Source organism: Eleginops maclovinus, chromosome 11 (genome assembly GCF_036324505.1).
Source record: "Eleginops maclovinus isolate JMC-PN-2008 ecotype Puerto Natales chromosome 11, JC_Emac_rtc_rv5, whole genome shotgun sequence".
Lineage (NCBI taxonomy): Eukaryota > Metazoa > Chordata > Actinopteri > Perciformes > Eleginopidae > Eleginops > Eleginops maclovinus.
The window spans coordinates 2,360,044-2,384,207 of NC_086359.1; the positions used below are offsets into that span (position 1 = coordinate 2,360,044).

At 40.9% G+C, this 24,164-nt stretch overlaps 1 protein-coding gene across 8 annotated transcripts in view; it reads left to right on the forward strand.

Moving 5' to 3' along the window:
* ncam1a (neural cell adhesion molecule 1a) overlaps nucleotides 1-24,164 on the forward strand; it is a 234,836-nt gene that overhangs the window by 193,113 nt on the left and 17,559 nt on the right. For all 8 annotated transcript variants that reach the window (XM_063895320.1, XM_063895324.1, XM_063895322.1 and 5 more), the window contains 6 exons: nucleotides 651-835; nucleotides 1,673-1,769; nucleotides 4,819-4,986; nucleotides 8,877-9,002; nucleotides 19,313-19,437; nucleotides 19,741-19,921. In XM_063895320.1, coding sequence (XP_063751390.1) covers nucleotides 651-835; nucleotides 1,673-1,769; nucleotides 4,819-4,986; nucleotides 8,877-9,002; nucleotides 19,313-19,437; nucleotides 19,741-19,921 — 882 coding nt within the window. The remainder of the gene's footprint in view (nucleotides 1-650; nucleotides 836-1,672; nucleotides 1,770-4,818; nucleotides 4,987-8,876; nucleotides 9,003-19,312; nucleotides 19,438-19,740; nucleotides 19,922-24,164) is intronic.

Sequence of the window (24,164 nt, forward strand, 5' to 3'; positions counted from 1 at the left end):
ACCATTGCACAAGCATACCTAAAACAAATGATGCTCATACTTATCATTGTTTAAAAATGATCGATTATAACCTTCAATTTCAAGATTGTTTTACCGATTTTTCTGTATTTCTTTTCTCCTGGTTGCATCTGTTATTTTCCCAACCAAGTTTACATTTGACCACCTGACGAAAGCATTGAGGCAGCCTCAGAGCATGTTCTCATCCCGTTAAATCATAATTTGACAGCTACAGTTGAATAAACTTTGATTGGTTTCAATATTCTGCAAGCCCAACACCGGTGGGATGTGTTGCAGCATTTTTTGCATTGGCACTGACCGCAAGGCGAGTCGCTACGGCAGCTTTTAAAGGTGAGTCTCTGGCGCTGCAGTCAGTCAAGCCCCAGAGAAGTTGTCTCAAAGTGGGAGGAAGTGAGGGAGAGGGAGTTAGGGAGTTCTTTTTGGTCTGATAAACGTTATTTTCCTTGAGGGATGTTTAGACGGAGACGTTCCCTTGATACATCCGTGATGAAGTTGCTCAGAGATATACCAATGCAGAAGTGGGCGTGGTTGAATCTAAACTGGGTTAAAAAACTGAGATGCCTCCTGGCCAGATAGATTGAAGGAGTACACACAGATAATCAGCGTCCTCTTCCCTCCTCTGTGTTGTGCAGATGCTCCGAAGATCCTGGGCTTGGTGACGGTGTACACGTGGGAGGGGAACGCCGCCAACATCAGCTGCGAGGTGGAGGCTCACCCCGGAGCCGCCGTGCTGTGGTTCAGAGACGGCCTGCAGCTGCCCTCCGCCAACACCACCAACGTGAAGATCTACAACACCCCCTCCGTCAGCTACCTGGAGGTCTGCTGCACTTCACTAAAACACCAAGCTCATCAAAACACAGAGAGGCAGAGGGGTTCAATAAGTCACTGTTGCAGGGGAGGGTACCTTTCAAAAGAATAACAAACAAGTAGAGCAACGCTGAATAAATACAATAAATAACAGTGTGTAATGATAGGCTCTCACAATACATCTATTTTAGCACTTTCACACTCTCAATCAGCCATAAATTGACCAATTTCTAGATGAAAAAAACAAACATAACATAGGATTTAAAGAAGCAGAGGATTCATCCTGAAAATCCTAGGTCTTTTCCAACAATTCAGCATAAAATAAAGCTAACATAAAAGTAAAGGTCATAAAAAGGTGCCATGAAATAGACCAAATGGTGCAGGAAGAATACAAATATTTACATCTAAGATACACGAACATTAAAGGCAATGTTAAATATATACCATACTTTCAAATAAATGGTAAATCCTATAAAATAAGTGGATAGGAGTACCTTAACGTTACAATACAATGTGTTTAAGAGTCATAGAAGGACCTTTGAAATGGGATTGAACTCTGTATTTAGGGTTAGGATTTACTACTTAAATGAAGGGATACTGTATCTCAGATTTGATGGTATCAATTCTTATTGAGAGACCAGGTAAATGTTTGGTGCAGGTGGAGCAGCTCTCCCCGTACCAACACTCGCACCATGTAGTATTGCGCATACTGTATACACACTAAACATCTACTTAGGTCCCATTAGGTACAAATTCAAGGTAGCCATGGGTCTACTCAGTGTAGTGATTTCTTTCTGTTCCACTGAGTGACCTCTCTGTGTTGTTCTCTTCCTCCATCTCCTCTCAGATCACTCCTGATTCCCAGAACGACTTTGGGAGCTACAACTGCACCGCCTCCAACGTGATGGGCTCCGAGTCTAAGGAGTTCCTTCTGATCCAAGCAGGTTCGTGCACCGAATCCTTCAGCATTGCACCTTCCTGAAACCAGAGGGAGTTTCTCTACCACACACCTCCCCCCCTCAGCGTAAAACACCTCCGTTGGACTCCTTTGTCTACTTTCTACCTAGTGACATCACTAGGGAACCCTCATGCTCGTATTGGCTAGCGCTCCAACACATGGTACGGTTGACCAATTCACAGCAGAGCCGGCCAGCTAACCAATCAGAGCAGTCTGGGCTCTGGTTTCAGACACAGGGTGAAAAGAGGAGCTGCAGCACAGGCAGTATGAGAAACATAAAGAGCTTTCTGAACATTAAGGCATGGAGACATGAGACACTACAGAGTCCTCTTCAATACGACCAGACGCGATGAAGTAATAAATAACATTTTCAAATAAATTCTACTGGCAGTCAGAGCTAGTGTAGGGAGCATGGATATGTGAAATTATGTCCAAAAGGCGGTGTAGAAATAATAAAAAAGTCAGACTATTGAGCAGAATCGTGAGGCAGTCAACAGCGAAAGGAAGGTAATGAGGAAAACCTCAAATCTTAGTGGAACTAAGTCGTATTTTCTTTGCACTGCATTTGTTTTTCAAGCTTTATTTGGTACTCAAACAGTTTTGGCCCCATTAGATTCGGTAGGTCACTCAGGACTGAGTAAATACAGAGAAGTCAAATTAATATGCCACGGTGGGATATACTGTAGGCCCTTTGAAGTGTTTCCCTTTTGCTGCATTTCGGTGGCAGATTTGACTCCTTCCTACCATAGCTGAACTATACGACTCATCCTCCGTATTGATAGTAGCACGAGGCAACAAGCTTCCTGCCAAATCACCCCTTTACCTGTCTACCAATGTGCCTAAATCCCTTCAAAACAACAGCATCAACCACAATAGGACTGAACTTAAGTAATGAGTCTAAAGACTAACAGTATAAAAAACTATAAATAGCTCCAACAGACTCAGTAGACTCTGTGGAGAGTGCTGAAACCCACATGTTTACAGTCAGTAGCATGAGATATAAAGTCAGCACTGCAGTGTTGAGTCCAATGGCATTGTGTCCTGCGTCTCTGTGACACCCGCTCCTATCTTCATGAATCACAGTGTAACTCGGGCTGCAACTCAAGCCGTCGCCGCCGGCTCATTCGGGCATGTCCAACAAAGCCTCAGTAATTTAGTGACCAGAGGCTTCAGGGCACCAGAGGCAGAACCACACCTGTCACAGAGGCTGATTTAAAGCCCAGCGTTATCAGCAGGTGCTGGCCTATATCAATCTAATAACATATAAGTAAGGGATAATGTGGAGCAAGGCGGCCATTATTCCACTTATTACACGGCTACTGAATAAACCAAAGACTTCACTCTCAATAGTTATCTCAAATATTGCGTCGACTGAGAAAAAGTGGTCCATTCCACTGCTTGCCAACGGCTGAACTGCGGCGACAGCAGCGTAACTTGAAAAATGACGGCAGCTCTGATCAGGGTTTTCTGTAACTGTACAGGTCTGTTCACATTTTCTTCTCCACTAACCAGTCTTTAAACACTGCCTGTGTTCTGCTGCTGTTCCCTTTAGTGTTGACTTCCTGTCTGTCCTCCTCTGCTGTTCCCTTTAGTGTTACTTCTTGTCTGTCCTCCTCTGCTGTTCCCTTTATTGTTACTTCCTGTCTGTCTTCTCTGCCTGTTCCCTTTAGTGTTAACTTCCTGTCGGTCCTTCCTCTGCTGTTCCCTTTAGTGTTTACTTCCTGTCTGTCCTCCTCTGCTGTTCCCTTTAGTGTTTACTTCTGTCTGTCCTCCTCTGCTGTTCCCTTTAGTGTTTACTTCCTGTCTGTCCTCCTCTGCTGTTCCCTTTAGTGTTTACTTCTTGTCTGTTCTCCTCTGCTGTTCCCTTTAGTGTTGACTTCCTGTCTGTCCTCCTCTGCTGTTCCCTTTAGTGTTTACTTCCTGTCTGTCCTCCTCTGCTGTTCCCTTTAGTGTTGACTTCCTGTTTGTCCTCCTCTGCTGTTCCCTTTAGTGTTGACTTCCTGTCTGTCCTCCTCTGCTGTTCCCTTTAGTGTTGACTTCCCGTCTGTCCTCCTCTGCTGTTCCCTTTAGTGTTGACTTCCCGTCTGTCCTCCTCTGCTGTTCCCTTTAGTGTTGACTTCCTGTCTGTCCTCCTCTGCTGTTCCCTTTAGTGTTTACTTCCTGTCTGTCCTCCTCTGCTGTTCCCTTTAGTGTTAACTTCCTGTCTGTCCTCCTCTGCTGTTCCCTTTAGTGTTTACTTCCTGTCTGTCCTCCTCTGCTGTTCCCTTTAGTGTTGACTTCCTGTCTGTCCTCCTCTGCTGTTCCCTTTAGTGTTGACTTCCTGTCTGTCCTCCTCTGCTGTTCCCTTTAGTGTTGACTTCCTGTCTGTCCTCCTCTGCTGTTCCCTTTAGTGTTGACTTCCTGTCTGTCCTCCTCTGCTGTTCCCTTTAGTGTTGACTTCCTGTCTGTCCTCCTCTGCTGTTCCCTTTAGTGTTGACTTCCTGTATGTCCTCCTCTGCTGTTCCCTTTAGTGTTTACTTCCTGTCTGTCCTCCTCTGCTGTTCCCTTTAGTGTTTACTTCCTGTCTGTCCTCCTCTGCTGTTCCCTTTAGTGTTGACTTCCTGTCTGTCCTCCTCTGCTGTTCCCTTTAGTGTTTACTTCCTGTCTGTCCTCCTCTGCTGTTCCCTTTAGTGTTTACTTCTTGTCTGTCCTCCTCTGCTGTTCCCTTTAGTGTTGACTTCCTGTCTGTCCTCCTCTGCTGTTCCCTTTAGTGTTTACTTCCTGTCTGTCCTCCTCTGCTGTTCCCTTTAGTGTTGACTTCCTGTCTGTCCTCCTCTGCTGTTCCCTTTAGTGTTTACTTCCTGTCTGTCCTCCTCTGCTGTTCCCTTTAGTGTTGACTTCCTGTCTGTCCTCCTCTGCTGTTCCCTTTAGTGTTGACTTCCTGGCTGAAAAAACTAAAAATTCAGAAATTTGAAGTCAGATCTTTTAGGAAATTAGTGATGATTTTGAAGAAATAGTCTGAAACTGACCAATCATTTATTTTTGTTCTGTTGCAGAGGTGCCGTCATCACCAGAAATCCAACAGGTGGATCCTTTCTCCAGCACCGCGGTTGTGAGCTTCGAGGAGCCCGACTCCATGGGGGGGGTTCCCATCATCAAGTACAGGGTGGAGTGGCGTCTGCCCGGCCAGGAGTGGAAGAGCGTGGAGCACGACGCTAAGGACGGTGAGTCATTTCTCCGGATTGATTCAATGGCTGCTTTGTTAGAAATCTATGCAAACTCAATATGTTCAAAAGTTTTCGAAGTAAATCAAATGTTGGACTTTTATAAGCATCAGAATTCAATGCCAGCTCATCAAAAGCACCTTTCTCCTCAGTGTTGAATTTAAGTCCCTGAGTCACCACCACTTACAAGCATCTCTTAAAGCCTTGGAAAAACATTTTAATCAAGCAAAGTGGATGCAAGCGATGTGATTAAGTTCTCTCTTCAGGGGCAGCGTTTTTATTTTCGGTCTCTTCAGATGCATCACCTGCTTCAGCTTCACCTGGATATCCTCTACTTTAATCTTGCTTTAAAGAATCCTCCCAAAGAAGAATGTTAATCCATTGATAACTAACGTCTCTTTGTTAGGAATTATTCAGATAGTGCTTCTCATTCATGATCCTGTTCCTTAGCTCAACAACTGTCGATGAAACGGTGCAAAGGGAAACTCAGGAAATGCTTTTCGAGCTGCAGCTTTCACAGAAAATATAAAAGTTATATAGCAAATGTTCCTACTAAGAAGGCTAAAAGAAAACAAAATCAGGCTCAGGTGTGACAGAAACAACACTAACTCACACTGTTTTCATTACCAGAAGCTCAATAAGAACTGTAGTGCCAGAACACAGATCCCAAAGAAAAGACAAATGAGTGGGAATATTTTAAACGCTGCCCAGCTTTTAGTTTCTTATTCTAATATACTGTCTTATATTATATTACATTTTTCAGATTCATTTGTTTTATACATTTTTATTTTATTGGGTTTTTTTGTATTTTTTTTTGTCGGTATTTCGATGTAGATTTATATATTTGCATTTTATGTTTTTAAATAGTTCATTATCTGTCTCTTTTTTACAACTTCATTCCTTTTCACTGAATTGACGTATGCGTCATTAACACCAAAGCTATGTATCTTTTGTGTAATCCTACTTCCTGATTCTTATTCAGACAAAATCCATAAAAGTAAGTTGCTTTTTAAGGACAACCTGTTACTTATATCCCTGGAGAATTCATAAACAGATATTTAAGGGTCTATTGCTTTTCCCTATATAAAGTTAAGATGAATGTGCCTCAAATGCTGCAAGTATTTTCAACAACAGTTAATCCAAACATGACAGTAGCGGATGTCAGGAGGAGAGCTGAACACAGCGTAACTGACAGGCTCCCTGACAGCTCCAGATATTATCCACGTCCCACTGAGGGCTCGTGGCTCTGCAGATACCCGCGTTTCCCGTCCTGTCTGCGGCTCGGAGCGTCACAGTCAGAGGCTGACAGGCAGCACTGTCTAGATGCCTTTCATACACACAAACACACACACACACACACACACACACACACACACACACAAACTGTTGTGCTACCAAATATATGTTGATTAGCTACATTAGATACGGCTGTAGGTAATATAACCCTCGCTGATAAGGAAAAAGGTATAGCTTGTGTTACAAAATAAAGGGAAACAATAACCAATTGTCTAGACCGCACATGCTTGCATTTGTTGTAGTATACTTGAAGCGTAGATATGTAAAATCAGGACTACATAACGTATACACACAGATCAGATACAGAATACTTTATTATGTTGTGTGACTGTTGCTTCATTTAAGTATGAAATAAAATAATGCTAAATATTTATATATTTAACTTACAATAAAAAGATCAAATCAAATTGAAGATGTTTGAATATATTTATAAAAACTAAGAACAATCTTATACACATACAAATACAAATATTTCTATAAATACAAAAAGTAAAGAATAAGAACAACAACGGTTTAACAGCTAAATAAATACTAAATATTTAAGATAAGGATAAAGAACTCTATGTTCAGAATAATGCAGTGGCTCAAACGTGTCCACACAGATGACATTGAGTCTAAAGTGTTCCTCATTAAAGTGAACCTGCTGCCATCACATGTCTGAAACCAGTATTACCTGTCATAGACACCGCACCCATCACATATATAAGAGTTAACCCTGCAGTGTGCACAGACAACAAGTCAAAATGAAGATGCACCTGCTATGATTTACACTGTGTCATCATTTCTATAATTTAGGCAACAGAAATCTCTGTTTGAGTTTATTGTATGGTCCTATTTAAGATCAATGCACTGTAGCTACATGTATGATGCAAATGTACTGTACATATCCATCTTTGCTATACCATAACAGACAGGCAGCTGCAAATCTTTTACAAACCAAGTCACGGTTGGGGTTTATAATGTTTACTGCGGCGCAAAGTGCATCCTGCAGATATAAGCCGTAGTAATTTAGCTTATGTGTTTCCCTAACAGCTTTTAAGATGGATTTCTCTCTCATCAATATAGAGTTTGATGCTGCAGAAAGCAGCACGATGATTAACACACAACAAAGTCAGTCGCTTCATAACAATTGTTTTGATTTGTGGAGGTAACCTTTCCGGGGAGGCGAGGGAAGCAGCATGTGGTAATCATCGGTAAATTACTGCGGCGGGCAGGAAATCTGGGCGCTTTCTGCGGTGTCACCGTCTAAAAGCACAGTCATCAATTCCTCTGTTTTTGTCTGTATTCATACAGTTACCCAGGCAGTCAGAGAACTCAGCGCCTGTGTCTTTTTCCTTCCTTAACCTCAGTGAGAAATGTCCTGGGGTTAATTGAAGGAAGGAGGATTCATCAGGACTGAGGGGAAGACACCGGGAGGCATTTTATTCAAATAAATGTCCCATTCATGGACTTCAAAAAGCACATCTTCGCTATTGGTTTTCTTGTGGTGTTGTTTTATGCTAATATTATAAACGTGGACAGCGGCACAAAATATATTCTTCATTACCAAGGTGGGAATGAAATGAAATGGTTGCTCCTGACTACTCGTATTAATCCACATGAATCCCAATTACTCTGATGGTTTACAAGAGCTCAGAGAAAGGGAACTTCATCCAATATATGCTTAACTTCATACACATCTACTACTGTGCATATCACGCTTCAAACAAAAACAAGTTAAGGAAACCCCACACAGCTCAGTGATCAGCGCATGGTTTAAAACATATATGCAACTGACTGCGGACAATGTTAGACGGAATAAGGCCCGACGTTGTGTCACGTTAAATGTTACGTTCGCAAGGTTTGGTGGGACAGTTTCATCTCCTTTCCTTGGTCCAGTGCTCTAGTGTTTCCTAAACTAAAGGAGATTATAAAGGAAGCATTGAAGCAGCTCCTTTCCTATCACCTAGAGAGTCAGAACAGCTCTTGTGATGACTGGCACTTGAAAAAGTGGCTTTTCATGACTCAAGTCTTGAAGCACCTCAGTTCACAGTTCACATCAGCGTGAAATCTTAGAGGTGGCTTGTTGATAATGTGATAACAGTACCTGAAATGTACTGAAGTGCTTTTTCATAATGCAAAATATTATCCTTTATACCTCTAGTGTAAGTTCCCAGACTTTATACTGTATATGGATTGGATCAATGACTTATCCTTTAAGCGTTTCCTTTATGTTCCAAACTGAGAAAAACAGCAGACATAAAAATGCTTCCTGTAGAACTTTTGGTCGATATATGCTATAAATGTATGTAAATCCTGATCAAACATATTCATTGTTCTGGTATTTCTGGGAATCCTCTTTTAGATGACGATCGTCTCAAACTTTGTAGGTGACAGGAACAGAAATTTGTGTTTCATTTAAGTTTTTTGTTGATATTTTCTGTGAATAATTTGCACGGACCTTTCAAAACTTCCTGAGGAATTTTTAAAATACGTTTTTTCAAAGCTGCCACGATGCATGAATAGTAGAAGCCTGCTCATACACGAAGCACGTGTACTGTATTGTGTTTCTGTTTGTCCGTGCATTCAAATAAAAAAACGCCTTTTCCCTTCAGACCTGATCAGCATCACCATCACTGGCCTGAAGCCGGAGACCGCCTACAAGGTCAGGATGTCCGCCATCAACGGCAAAGGCGAGGGCGAGAGCAGCGCGGTGAGCAGCTTCACCACCGAGCCCGTCCGTAAGTACTGCCCCTCTCCCCTGTAGAAGCTCCTCTGACCCCAACGCTTTGAAGCTAACGCTGCTCACTCCACCGCCATGCTTTCAGCTCCTCTATTCTCACGGCAAGACCCCTCAACCCTTCCCACAGAGGCCAGGAGGCACGATGTCCACACTTCATAATCCAGCCTGGTTAATAGAGTGGTGCAGGGATGACAGGTTTTTGTAGTGGACCCTGAAGGCACCATCTCCCTGGTTCCCCAAACAAAATACAATTGGATTTTTCATTTGGATCGTTGCAGAAAATAGGATCTGTGGTTTATGATACTTACACCTTTTGTTCAGCAGGAACATCTCCACATATTGACATCACTTCAACAATAACGAGGCGTATGTGTAATGTCTAGAAATAAAAAGCTAACCTTAGGATGTAAAGGAAGTACAGCACGGTCACATGACTTCAGGACACCAACCGCTAAGCTAAAAGAGGCTAATGTTAGGCGTGATGATGTTTAGTCATCTCGTTTAGACACTTGTTAGCAACTGGTGTCTTAAAATTCACCAGTATTTACTAACCTATCTTTAGTTGTGTTCACCACAGACCTTATTCGTTGGTCCTAACCAAAAACTTGTTCAAAACTCACTCATTTCTGGGTTTTAAGACTCATTCCTGCACCACTCTAAAGTGTTAACACAGATTACCTTTGTGTCCTTCAGCGTTGAACAGTATAATGTGTCTCTTTCCTCATGTATATTTTCAGGTGGTTCAGTAAAAGTATTTCTGCACCTCTAAGGCTGACTACATGAAATCAGAGTGAAGAAGTGTCCGTGTGTGTAGAGCATCGACTCGTTGCTAACACAGCAGCGCTCAGTCCTCCTGAAGGTCGTTATATTTCAGAGGTGGAGGTCGTTTCCTATCTCCCTGTGTTTCAGAGAAAGACTTCAAGAGAACAAGGGAGCAGTGAGAGAAGCACTTTATACTTCAGTTAGAGTAGAAATACTGCAACTAAGTAGAAGTACAGAAGTATTGGCATCAAAAGTACCAAAAGTAAAAGTACCTATTGCCCATGGCGTGTAATTTTAAAATCCTGAATATGAAATGACTGGCTGATGATTATAGATTCACCACAGCTGGTAAAGATGGGGCTAGTTTGAATTCATTCATACTCTGCTTCATACACTCTTAACCTGTAATCGAATACAGTGGTGGACAGGGACTGAAGTACTTTCACTTAAATCGACCGGACTTCTTTCTGCGGATTGATATGACTGCACACAGTCCCTTGATCCTCCTTAGCAACAGTCTGTTCTCCTTAGCAACGGGAATGAACAACCACCAGAATGTCCAAACTGACCAATCAGCATCCAGTATTCAACTTAAGATGTCAGATAAATGTAGCGGAGTGAGAAGTACAATACTGACATCCAAATATAGTGGATTAGGAGTTTAAAGTACCTCAAAATTGTACCTGAATATACTTGAATACAGTCCGCCACTGCAGGGAGATATAGTGATGAAAGATAAACGTTCAATAGTCGGGTTAGAGATCCTCCTTGTTTTCCTGGTGAATAATCAGCCGTCTGTGTTGGGCATATGGCTCCATCAGCTCAGAGCAGGTGTGCAGCACCTGTCATCCATCACAGTGTGGCAGACAGACATAAAATGTGTCAATCTTCTGTTTATTTATGTGCAACAACATGTCAGATAATGCTTCCTCGTTAAGGCATAAATTAGAGGCCCAAAAATGACAGCGGGAGAGATTCCTGCATTCAAAACTCCAGGATCCTGTGTTTATTATTTAGATGCAAAATGATCGAGAAGGCCAACTTTATTTATGAGTAATTATTGATTCCAAAGTGGAAGATGTTTTGTTACGCCAGCATGTAAACGAGGTACTGCACTTGAGTTAAAAATACAATAAAATATACAAAAGAGCAGCAGGAGGATATAGATTTATAGCAATAGAAAACATGAGATAAAATATACAGAGAAGGGATAATACTCTAGGTATAGACCAACCTGCAAGCCAGTTTCTTCAGGCTGCATTTAGAAAGCAGCAGACGCTCCTCTAACCCAGCGTTGTGATTCAGGACCGTGGATGCATCTTTGTTTTAGTTTGTACCGGCCTCTATGTCATGCTTTCATCTGTGCTTCTGCAGAAAACCCCTCCTCAGCATCCTCATTATGTCCCAAAAGAGAAAGGCTGTGTCCTGTTTCAAGATGTTCCAGCTACACACACTGTGCAATGTGATTATTTAAGAGTGCATTTTTAATGTAAGGACTCAGCTCAAACTTAACTTTGTGTATCATTGGCAAAAAGAAATGGAGGAATGACTTACCTATTATGACTTTAACAGATTGAATTTACTTTATTTTATTTTGGTAAAAAATGGCTACTTATGTATTTTTATTATTTCCTTTTATTTATTTAAATTAATTCTGCTTAATTAAACTAATAGTTTTAGCTAAACTATACTGTAATTAATAACAAACAAACCCATGCTCAGTATCCTCACATGGATTAATATAATAATGTAATACAATTATTTTGCATTTAAATAAGCAGCATTAGCCATTATCAGTATCGTAACTCTCTCTACGGTCAAACAAAGCAAACTAAATCATTTAGAAGAAAACACGTTACTAAATTATAACACATTTTCCAGCCTGAGGCCATTTAAGAGAGACCTTTCTAATCACTTCTTTGATCCAATATGATCGAGGTAAGCTGCAGAACACAGAGTGTGACAGTCAGTTATTGAAGTGTCACGACCCTTTCTCCTTCTTGTTCATATTTCTCATCTCATTGTCTGTGTTTTTGTTTCTATTGTTTCTCCCATCATCTGTTCTGTAATCCATTGGACTTCTCAGAATATTCTTTCACAAGTAAGTTTCATTTCCTCCTGTCTTCTCCCCTCATATTTCCCATTTTCATCCTCTATTTTAGAACATTGGCTTTAATCAACAAAGAATAGCACTCATTGTATTTCCTGTTGTACTAATTTTCCAGACGACAGTCCGTTCCGTTACTCTAACGCAGTAACAGGTTAGTTCAGTGATGACATATGACAGTCTGTAGTCAGTGTGAACCCTTTAGACTTCAGTAAAACCCTTCCTCTTTTAGTACTTCTTCCTCGTAGTGTGTTTTCTTTGTTGTTTCCCTCGTAGGAAGCAGTAGCTCAGCCAATGTGTGTTCTCTCAGATGGATAAATAAGGTATCCTGGCTTCAGACTCCACTACGAGGTTGTGGTAATTAACGTGGAATTAGCATAATAACTGGTGCTAATGTTGAAAGCAGGGCGCCTCAACGACCCTCTTAGGAAACATCAGGTTTAAATATGCAGGGCCAGAAAATCTTTAGCACTCCCATCGGAGCTCATGGTGTGCTTTTATTTTGGCACTGTACTGTAATTTGGCCATTAGACTTGAATTTGTATTAAGAAAAACTATAAATGACTGCAGAGCTGCAGGTGGTGCAGAGCTGCAGCCGTCTTTAGACACATGCTTACCGCTGCATTTTCAATTTTACACAAAAGAGTTGTGCATTTTTTACACATTACCTTTGGCATTGTGTTGCTTTCAGGAGATAATAGCGTGTTTTTGTTTTCGTGTTATCCCTCAGAAGACTGTAAGCTAGACTTAGAAGAGCTTTAATTGCTCTAGTCCAAGCGTACTAAAACAAAAAGCTCTGCAAAATAGTTTGCTTGAGAAGTTCCATTCATGCTTACAGGCATTAGCTAGAAGGAAACCCTTTCTGTTGTATTTCTTGAGTTTATTTCCGGGGAAATTTGATTAAAATCCCCCTATCTTTAACGTTAACAAACAAAGGCATCCGTAGTCCAGAATTCAGCAACCACTTCCTGTTCTGAGGCCACTTTGGATCAAGACGGAGGAAAGTTCACAGAAACAAATGCCATGTATTCAAGGGTGAATTCAGGGCAAAACAAAAAGATATTCTCTGACAAACACTCACAGAAAACTAGAACTTAAATACACGCAAGCTAAGGAAGAAGGCAGGGTTTTATCGTACATAAATATACATTACAGTGATGAGATCAGGTGTACACTTGTGTCGAAAGGTTACCACCTGAACTGAAAATGGATCGTACTGGGTGCTACCCTCCTATTGCCGAATTCAAACCATGTTTTCAAGCAAAAAGACAGGAGTTTATGGTACTAGCTTTGGTTTTATTGCACATAAATATGCATTCCAGTGTAGATAAGGTGTGTTGAATATTGAATGTGCCGCTTACATCCTCTAGCAGAGTATGAAGTAATGTCTTTGCACAGGATGTGATGCAAAAAGCAACATGTGTGCATCACAGAGCGTGTGCTTACTAAGAGAGCACTTCTTTATCGTCGATATTTAATATATGAACAGAGTTATCTCCTGTTGAGGGGATCCCAGCTCCTCTCACCTTGTCTCCACCATCTTTCAGTGTCCTCAGAGACCCCTCCTCATATTGCTGCCACCAGTTTGGCCCTTAGTGAGTATGCCGGTGAGCAGTGTGTGTCTCTTCCCCTCGTCCTGTATCTCTATCTGCTTGGCCTCACAGTTAGATGTTTCTGGTGTCGCTCACACACACACTGTCCGTAGATTTTAGCCACCGAAGAATTGAGTTTGGCTTTCCTAACAGTCTTGATTTAGATATGATTGTACTAACACGTGTTTCCAAATCCGGAAGGTCGCCCCGCTAACAGCCGCACTGTCGTGTTGTGTGTGACAAAATTAACACTGTTTGTCCAGACTTCAATCACAGTCCTAACTAAAGACTCCTGTGATTGTGTTGCAATGAATTAGGAGTCAGTGTTGTTTAATTTGTTGTTGTTTTTTGTATGATGCTAAACATTTAGTAGCATATTAGCTTTATCTCCTGTTACTGACCTCACCCCACATCTAGAAACATACATACTCATTTCAGTTTAATGCAGATATTATACCAATAATATGTATGTTGTAACCAGCTCCTGAAAGAAATCTCAGGGGGGGCCATTTTTTTCTGATAATGATTAAGGTGACCCATTCAATAGGTACATTCAGCAAGACCATATCAATGTGCTGTTAGATGATGAACTCAGACAGAGATCCCTCTTGTGTCCACTAGATGGCACCACACAGTGAGAGTAGTAAGTGCCTTGATCGAAGAAGCTGCCCGCTTTTTTTCTCAGTGATGTATGACAAAAGCGCTTAAGGGCAAGCCCCCCCTGGACCCATAGGGACTGCTTTGAAAGATCTGAGATCTGAAAAAAAGGCATTTCACATGAGAGTCTATGAGAGAACCCTGGGGCTCCTAAAGGGGTGGGACCATGTGAAGCACGACTTTAGTCTGATTGGACAATGACGTTTGTGACAGATCTAAGGTCTAGAACACTGATTCGACTGCTGCTGTGTTAGAAACACAAGGCCCTCTTTTCCCCGTTGGTAATGCGTTGCCCAAATGGCCCTAAACACACAAACCGCCCCTGGTTGTAACTTATTGAAGTTTACTGCAAAGCTTACAGAAGAGGGCGTGCTAAGTATGTTGAGACCTGTGAGCTTTGGAAGATGCAGACTTCAAAGGGAAAGACTCGGATTACAAAACATGTTGGGCTAAAGTAGGCTACATGCTAACACCTCTGAGCGTAAATGGCAACACCAAACCAAAGTCTTTCATCTAAAGTCAAAACTAAGATGAGCTAGTTACTCTAACCCAGACACTTTGGAACAGCTTTGTCTTGCATAACACACTACTTGTTATAAGTAAAGCAAACCAGCTTGGATTGGGAGCTAGCAGGAGTGCTAACCAAGGATTGCATTGGAAATGTTCTATAATTGACTGTAATCGCCATTTCTAAGTTCCGTTGATATGAAGATCCAACTGGGAATTTCAAATCAGTTATTTAATCCTACTGCTTTTGTCATGGGTATGATTTTAGCCGAACAAAAGCACAGCATTAGAATATAGTTACGACTTACTGGCAAAGCTTAAAGTCACCATTTTACCTGAAAGAGTGATTCATTTAAGGTGCTATCCTCAGTTATGTTCTGCTTTTAAACTTAGTGTAGAGATGTATTGTCTAATGGTCTTTAGGGTTAGGGTTAGGGTTAGGGCCTGTACAGAAGAACAATGGGGGTAATGTAGTGGATCGGATACCTTTACACTCAGGAAAGGAAACAAGACCTCAGTCAAGATGATGTTGTTGTAAGACAGAAGTCAACCAACTGTATGGATCTGGAAGACAGAGAGTCTGACAGCCTTTTTACTCTCGTTCAGCCAGTTTCATGGCAATGTGACGCTGGATATTTGGACCATCAATAATCACATATCGTCCTCTCTAAGCAGGGAGCGTTCTGATAGCATAAAAGCAGACAGTCATGACACAAAGGTATAGCGATTCAATCAGCTGTGCATTATTTCTACAGTACCACCCTGCAGAAACTGCGTTGGGTTTTATCATCGTGCTTCTTATCACATCCACTCTGTCACTGTAAACTTTTCCTGAAAAGAGCTGGATGTTTCTTATCGTTTCTTCGTCCTTTCTGCTCACATCGTCTGTCATTCATGGCGGCGTGTTCACAGCAGTTTTTAGGATTAAATTAGATGTGCGGCACCGATTAGCCCCTGCTGACGTCTGATCATTATTTCGGTCAAATTGTAACTGATTGCAGCTTTAAGCAACTAACTCATCTTACTGCTTATTGCTTTAATCCCTGAAGCAACATGGGAGGTAAACAAAGCTGATTTGTGTGTTTGGTCCGAGCTCACCGGATTAAGTCTTGTGTGTTTATTGTGGCTCATATAAATGAGATGCTGATTTAAATGTGTGTCCTAACTCAGCCTCTCTTTTAATCACATTCGCCGTCACGTTAGATCCACCTAAGATTGTTCTTGGCGTGTTTTTTCTGCAAGTGCGTCACACAAATGCTTTTAGATTGTCCCGATGTTTCATGTGTTCGTTCTGTCGTGTTGTGTTCCATATTTAGTTGGCATGTTGCTGCAGATTTTCCTCTGTTCTGACCCTGAACAAACGCAAATCTAATATTAGAAATAAAAAGAGGAAAAACTGTTGATTATATGGATGCGTGACGCAGTTCTGGACGTCCTATCCCCTGAATTTATATCTGAATATCAAAACACCAATTTGTTTATTTATTCATATTTAATATGCTTCCAAAAACTAGACGTCTAGAACTGCTTCATATATTCAGTTTTGTTTATATATTTATTTAAAATGTCTTTATTGATTTGTGTTTTTCTCTCGGTTATTTGTATGTTGTCATTTTGTCTTTTAACATTGATGTTCATTTGTTAATTCTGTTGACATTTTTTCACCATTTTTCACCAATGTTTTGTGTGTTTTCCATATGCCCCACCCTCCTCCTCCTCCCTCTTTAATTTTCCAAACGACCAATCATGTGCGTGCACATCATGTGACTTTGTCATGTGGCTCTTGCATGGTGCTGATGATGTCGTCTCCGCTGGCCAACAGAAGGTAATTTCTTTTGTTTAGTTTGAGATCACGTCATCAGAAAGCGTTCTGAATTAGACTCATAGGAGACACATTAATCACTTTTAATTTTGCCATTTTCCATCCATCTTTCTCTGCAAACATAGAGTAAATAAGCATCCTTCTTCAGCTTAAGAATGTCTCTTGCAAACTATGATCATGTTGCCCATTCTTTATTGCATTCATTAGGTAACAATGCAAGACGTTTCTCCTCCTAGTGCCTGATTAACAACGCATTATCTTTATGATGGAGAAAATACCCACCAGGGCCATATTCTTCTGTTGTTTTATGTGACTATTAACTCATTGACCCCAGTGTTATGCTTGCTGTTACCCGTGCTTTAACATGCATTAACAACATCACAATTACTATAAAACCATAATAAATCATACTCTATACCAACGTCTGAGTCTAACACCAGGTGTAAACGGGGTCTTTGTGTTCTCCAGAGCAGCTGAGACACATTTGAATTCATTTATTTCATCGTGTCGTTGATTTAAAGTGAAATGCATCATTTTATTTTCACCCATCTGTGAACAAATGTTCTCTGATGGTTGCTTTCCATTAACACATCCTTTAAAGAGGTTTAATGCAAGGATAACATGAGCACAACTACCGGCCTACTTTAGTCATGGTAAATTACATTAATGCAACAGATGACTTAGCAATTGGGCTCTCAGACTTCATTCAATTTCATTTTGCCACTGACTGCTGTCTCATTGCAAGTTCATTTTCACCTTACACATCTAACTTCTCTTATCCCTTCCAAAGATCTCCTGTAGCTCGCGGTGTTTGATTGATTGGACTCACAGCTGCCTATTGCATTACTGCAGCATGCACGTCTGTCCCTGTTGAATTCTTCTTCTTCTTCTTCTCCTCCTTCTCCTCCTTCTTCTTCTCCTCCTCCTCCTTCTCCTCCTCCTTCTTCTTCTCCTCCTTCTCCTCCTCTCCTTCTTCTTCTTCTTCTTCTCCTCCTTCTCCTCCTTCTTCTTCTCCTTCTCTTCTTCTTCTTCTTCTTCTGAAAGACACGTCCACCCTGTATGCATGTGTATGTGTCTTGCATTTCTACATTGACAGTCCGTATGCATCGTTAGTTGTGTAGTTTTGAGAGAGGATTGACTGAAAAGTAGAGATTCACATCAGAATCCCAAGGAAAAAAAATCTGAATTCTGAGAGAAACAGCATGTATTCAATAACCCTTTTTGATTCAAATGTATGTACGTTGGCGATTGAATGTGTTTCAGGGCGTAACTTTCCAGTCTGCATGGAGAAGCTTGCCGCTCTAAACCCTTCTCTGTCAGTTTTAGCCTCAGAGAAAATGAGCTAACCCAGAATGATGCCTGTGAATAACACCGCTGAATGTACCGATGTTTAACCTGCCTCCGTGTCACGCTGCTGTCTCTAACTAACACTGTCTGATTTACTTCCAGCATCTGTCATGCTCAGTCCTGTGTACAGGAATGCAGCGCGCTCAGATGATTACTCACACCATGAGAAAGAGTGCCTTCATGCATATTCATTTGATAACCACTAACTCTGACATTTGAGATGTACAATACTGTGGAAACAAAGAAAATGTATGCCAATGTTACATACGTTAGAATCTGCACAATGTCTTTGATCGTTGTCCTGCAACCTGCTAATATAAGTGTGATGTTAGCAAAGGGCAAAGGCTGTACCATCATGAGGAAGTCAATTTAAAAACATCATCCCAAGGCTTACTGTGTCCAACCAAATGTGTGCATAATTAATGAGTTAGGGCTGTCAGTCTCCTCCCTTACAGCCCTTACATTGGAATGAGAGGATAGGCCACTACACATGCATACTAAACGCCTCCACCATGCCCTCCTGCAGTGCTATGTATATATTATGAGAAGTAATAGAGTAACACGTCCAATCAAGGTCTACAGGCTCATTATCCAGTGACCCAGCAGTCATAACTCAGGAGGCAGAGCAGATTCAAGGAGAGAGAGCAGCCTTTAAAGGGAAACACACCCACTCTATGTATTTGATATTAGAAAACTTGCTTTGTTGGTTGCAGCAGTATAGTGGCGCAGGGATGACTTGGATGACTCTCTGGGTGCCTCGGCAAAAAGCCAATGGGATTTTTCCATTGGATTTGGATTATTGTAGAAAATAAGCTCTGTTTATGATACTTAGCAAGATAATCTAAACATATTTCCGTCTCTTATTGAAGCATAAAGTCAATCTCCAGAAGTAAAAAGCAAACTAAGGAACTACAGCACGGTCACATGACTTCACGTCACCACCGCTAAGCTAAAGGAGGCTAATGTTGGGCTATAGAGGAACTACAGCACGGTCACATGACTTCACGTCACCACTGCTAAGCTAAAGGAGGCTAATGTTGGGCTATAAAGGAACTACAGCACGGTCACATGACTTCACGTCACCACCACTAAGCTAAAGGTGGCTAATGTTGGGCGTGATGACGTTTAGTCGTCTCATTTAGACACTTGTTAGCAACCGCCATTTTTAAATCTACCAACCCGGTATTTTCTTTCATGTCCTAGAACAAATAATCCCTTCAGTTTGTGTTAGCATCAAACTTTATTTCAGGCTAAATAACCAAAAACATCTAAAAACAATTGAATTCCAGTTGAATGAACATGAAGTGCTAAAATGCTGAGTTATTACTGGGTTTCAGAACTCATTCCTGCCCCACTATATTCCCCCAAACTCAGTTCCCATGTAGAAACATCAATATTAGCCTTGTTTTGACAGAGTAGGTGTAAGCGATCTTTACCACAGTAGTAAGGTTGGCTATGATCTTGATGAAGCAACCATTTTTATGTCGACTAATTGCTCTCTTTCTCCTGTGCAGGGGAACCCAGTGCACCTAAACTGGAGGTGAAGGTCCAGGAGAGGGGCAACTCTCTGAAGGTGAACTGGATCAAGCAGGACGACGGCGGCTCCCCCATTAAACACTACCTGGTCCGATACAAGGCTGTGAGTGGAGAGCTTTTTTCCCAATCTTGCAGTGGTTTCAGAAGAAATAGTCATTAGCAATGCTTTAAATTATTCACCAACTGGAAGCAGGAACAAACCTCTATCTTCTGCTCTCCTTAGCAACGGTCTGCTCTCCTTAGCAACGGTCTGCTAGCGAAAAAATAGCAGAACTGTGAATATTCAAATTGACCAATCGGAATCAAGTATTCAACTAAGCCACGTCAAATAAAAAGGGTCAATGCTGACACGGAGGTACACCACAGTCCCACTTGATTGCAGCACTGAAGTACATTCTCTTTTTAGAAACACGTGTCTGAGTGGAAGCCAGAGATCCGTATCCCTCAGAACAGCGAGTACGTGACGCTGAGCGGCCTGGACTGGAACACGGAGTACGAGGTGTACGTGGTCGCCGAGAACCAGCAGGGCAAGTCGGACCCCGGCATCGTGTCCTTCAGAACAGCCAGCGACCCCACCACCATCCCAGGTACTATTCCCATCATCTCCCCCTCCCACCCACCCCCTCCAGCATCCACGCACAGCCACAGTGCAGCAAGGCCTCCACCGTGACCACAATCCTGATATATACAAGCAAAATGGAAAAACTAACAATCAAATAATCCAAAGAAATAACCGTCACAGTAAATGTAGAATTGAAATAAGACACAATTTGTAGATATAATAAAATAATTGAATAAATATAAACAAATAAACAGTAATAAATAATAAAATAATTGTAAATAAACAGCAAAATAAACAGCAAAATAAACAGCAAAAGAAACAGCAAAAGAAACGAGCATATTGCTTATTAAAGGCTGGGTTCAAATAATATTTTGCCCAAAATATTTGTACTGGTAGGATGGAAATGTAGTGGATATAATCCCCATTGACCACATTTTATTTTAGAGGATTTTTAGAATATTATCTTTCGGATTAAGCTATTTTAAACACGATGCTCATTTCAGAAGATCAGCAATATGTATTGGATCCTTTTGAGGAGCAGATATGTTTTTATGTCTCCTCAATACCTCTCTGCAGCTACCGATCAAACTCAGCATCATGTTGCTCTGCTTTCTGTGAAGCTGCTGTTGCTGCTGAGGTTCACTGAGCGTAAAGAGGAGCAGATATCAGTCAGAGCATTTTGTACAGTTAGTACCAACACCGTGTCTACAGGTGGTCACGGTCGGCCTCTGCTCTGTGGTTCTCTGTGAGCTGCTCATTTTAACTCGGGCTGCCTCCCCATTCACTAAACCTGAGCTACAAAACGACTTCTTCATCATGTAACTATCACTTCTTCATTTATGATACTTACACATTTTGTTCAGCAGGATAATCTCCACATATTAACACCACTTAAAGTAAAGGGCTGTAAAGGAACTACAGCACGGTCACATGACTTCACGTCACCACCGCTAAGCTAAAGGCAGCTAGCGTTGGGTGTGATGACGTTTAGTTATCTCATTTAAACACGTGTTAGCAACCAGTCCTCATGTCAGGCTTCTTGCAAAAACACAGTCAGAAATATAACCATTGATATCCAGACTCGGGGCCAGGGAGTGGTAAAATGTACAACTCCATACCAGTAAAAAAGCCTCCTCCTTCTTCCCTTTTTTCTACAACAACCTCCATTCTCCTCTTCCACTGCCAGGTTTAGTGGGTCTCACACTCCTATTCTAAGGCAGTGTGGGGCTTTGTTAATGTTGGGATGCAGCCCTAACAGTGTTTGCATGGAGCCTCTTCCAGCTGGATTAATCTTTGTGTTAGTGGAGACCCTGAATTGCAATGCCTGCCAGTGCATGGCGAATAAAGAAGCAGAGGTTCTCTTTTTTCATGCGCTTGCTGGGCATCAGCCATGTAGCAGTGGGAGGTTTGGATCATTTTTATTCCGCCAGAGTTCATGTGGGCTTCATCCAAGTCAGTCCCCCTTTAATTACCCTAATTACTTTCATTTCATGTTGTTGTTTTGGATGTGTGGTATGGCTTTTAAGTTGCTGTTGAATTCCCCTCCCTTTGAGACATGTGGGGAACGCTGAGGTTTATTTTTAGCTACAACATCTGCATTTAATTTCACTTCTTGGTACGGTTTCTCTTTTCTAAATATATTTATTGGCTCCGTGCTCTAAATTTGGACACAAATTGCGAAAGTAGGTTTCCATCAGTTTGAATTTGTTTCCCTTTTGTTTTTACAGCCGCCACACACACACACACACACACACACACACACACACACACACACACACACACACACACACACACACACAAGAAACCTCAAAAACATATCAACATTTAAGAGTGAAGGATCTTATTGTAAGTCGCTTTGGATTAAAGTGCAGCTAAATGAAATGACATGTAATGAGTCCCTGAATTATTGGATTACTTTTGCATAGATTAAATACACTTGATGGATCACAGACGGGGAATGTTGCAATAGCATATAAACAAAGCATCGTTCATGAGTGAAAAATAAAAGCATCTCTTCATATATTGGATATGTAAACAGTAGAAAGGTGGAGGAGGTACGTATACAGCGCACAGCATAAATATGTATTAGGTTAGATGGTTTTACATAGTTTTAAATAAACTTTATTGATCCCCAAATAGGACGAACAGAAAACATATATAAATTTACAGTTGAACGAAAGAGTATTTTGAGTACACAAATGTGCAAAGATGAAGCCATTTTTATTTCAAATTCAAATGAATGGAGGTAAAGTTCAAGTGCAATTTGTACCAATTATTCCAGGTCATTAAAAAGGTCAAAATGAAATGTGATTTTACATTGAAACAAAACGGGAAATACTCTCAGTAATATTTCGTCAGAGTATGGTTTGAAATAAACACAAAACTTCTTTTGATTCGGTCGTTTCTAAAAAACTTGATAAACTTGGGCTTGTGTAATTCCTGCAGCATGTCACAGCGGGCGAGATGCTGCCCAGCTGCAGAGAGATAATGAATAACTCGTTATAACTTTCCAGAAAAAAGTGTCAACACAAACAGGGTCTCCTAGCACGGACACAGACGGTCCAAATCTCCCCAGCTAACGTTTGCAGACCATCCGGACGTCATAACCAGCTTCTGTCTTGGACATGTGGTTTGCATGGACCGATGGTGTGATCTAAAGTGCAAACTCCTTTCCACCCCCTAAATAGATGAGGATATAATCAAAGAAGAGTGGTGATGTGTGAAAGGTAGTGCTGGTGTTAAATGGAAATACTCAGTTTCAATCACTGCTTTTTTCCTGTAATATTTTATACATCATTTCTTTGGGAGATGACTTGCTTTCCCAGCAGTGTCTCCAGCAGCATTTATTACCCACTAATTGCAACAGCAAATATGTCTTGAAGGAATCATAAATGCTGCCAGATTGCAGTGTGACCCGCTAATGAGAAAACCTTTCTAATGGGTCCTTCTGCAGAGTAGCAAAATGCAAACATAAAACACATTCAGGAACATGAATCTGTTATGTTGTCACTTACAAACAGGTGAGCATTCCCTGCTACTATTCTTCCAAACAGTTCATTTGAATGAATAACATGTTCACAAGACTTCTGTCTGTGTGACGCAGCTGCTTCCACACAGGGAAAATGGGGCAGGGAGATTCTGGGAGGGACTGGTTGGATATTTATAAAGGAATCCTCACACATTTGTCAGTTAATAAACCAGCCTTTGGCAAACGCTTTAAGTTGCACGCCTAAAATAACGTCCATCTAGAGGCGTGTTTATAACCTCTCCGTTAATCACAGAGTAGTGGCAAGTTAGCATCTATGTGCATTACCATTACACCACTGGCCATTACAGATGTCAACAGAGTGGTGCGGGGATGACATGTTTTTGTATAGGAAGTTAGCGTCTCCCTGGTTCCCTTTACGATGAAATACTTTACGATGAAATACTTTACGATGAAATACTTTAGAATGCAATACAATACTTTACGATACAATACTTTACGATGAAATACTTTACGATGAAATACTTTAGAATGCAATACAATACTTTACGATACAATACTTTACGATACAATACTTTACGATGCAATACGATACAATACTTTACGATGCAGTACTTTACAATGCAATACGATACTTTACGATGCAATACTTTGCGATACAATAATTTACGATGCAATACTTTACGATACAATACTTTACGATGCAATACTTTACGATACAATACTTTACGATGCAATACTTTGCGATACAATACTTTACGATACAATACTTTACGATACAATACTTTACGATACAATACTTTACGATGCAATACGATACTTTACGATACAATACTTTACGATGCAATACTTTACGATACAATACTCTACGATGCAATACGATACAATACTTTACGATGCAGTACTTTACAATGCAATACGATACTTTACGATGCAATACTTTACGATGCAATACTTTACGATGCAATACTTTACGATACAATACTTTACGATGCAATACTTTACAATGCGTTACGATACTTTACGATGCAATACTTTGCGATACAATACTTTACGATACAATACTTTACGATGCAATACTTTACGATGCAATACTTTACGATGCAATACTTTACGATACCAGACGATACTTAATGACACCGTAAAGTACGTAACGATACGATAATAGTTTACAATACGATAATACTTCATGAGTAAATTCACTAGTGGGTAAATTTACTGACAAAGTAACTTCCAGAAGAGGGAACAGGAAGTGCTAAAATGCTGACTCATTTCGGGTTTA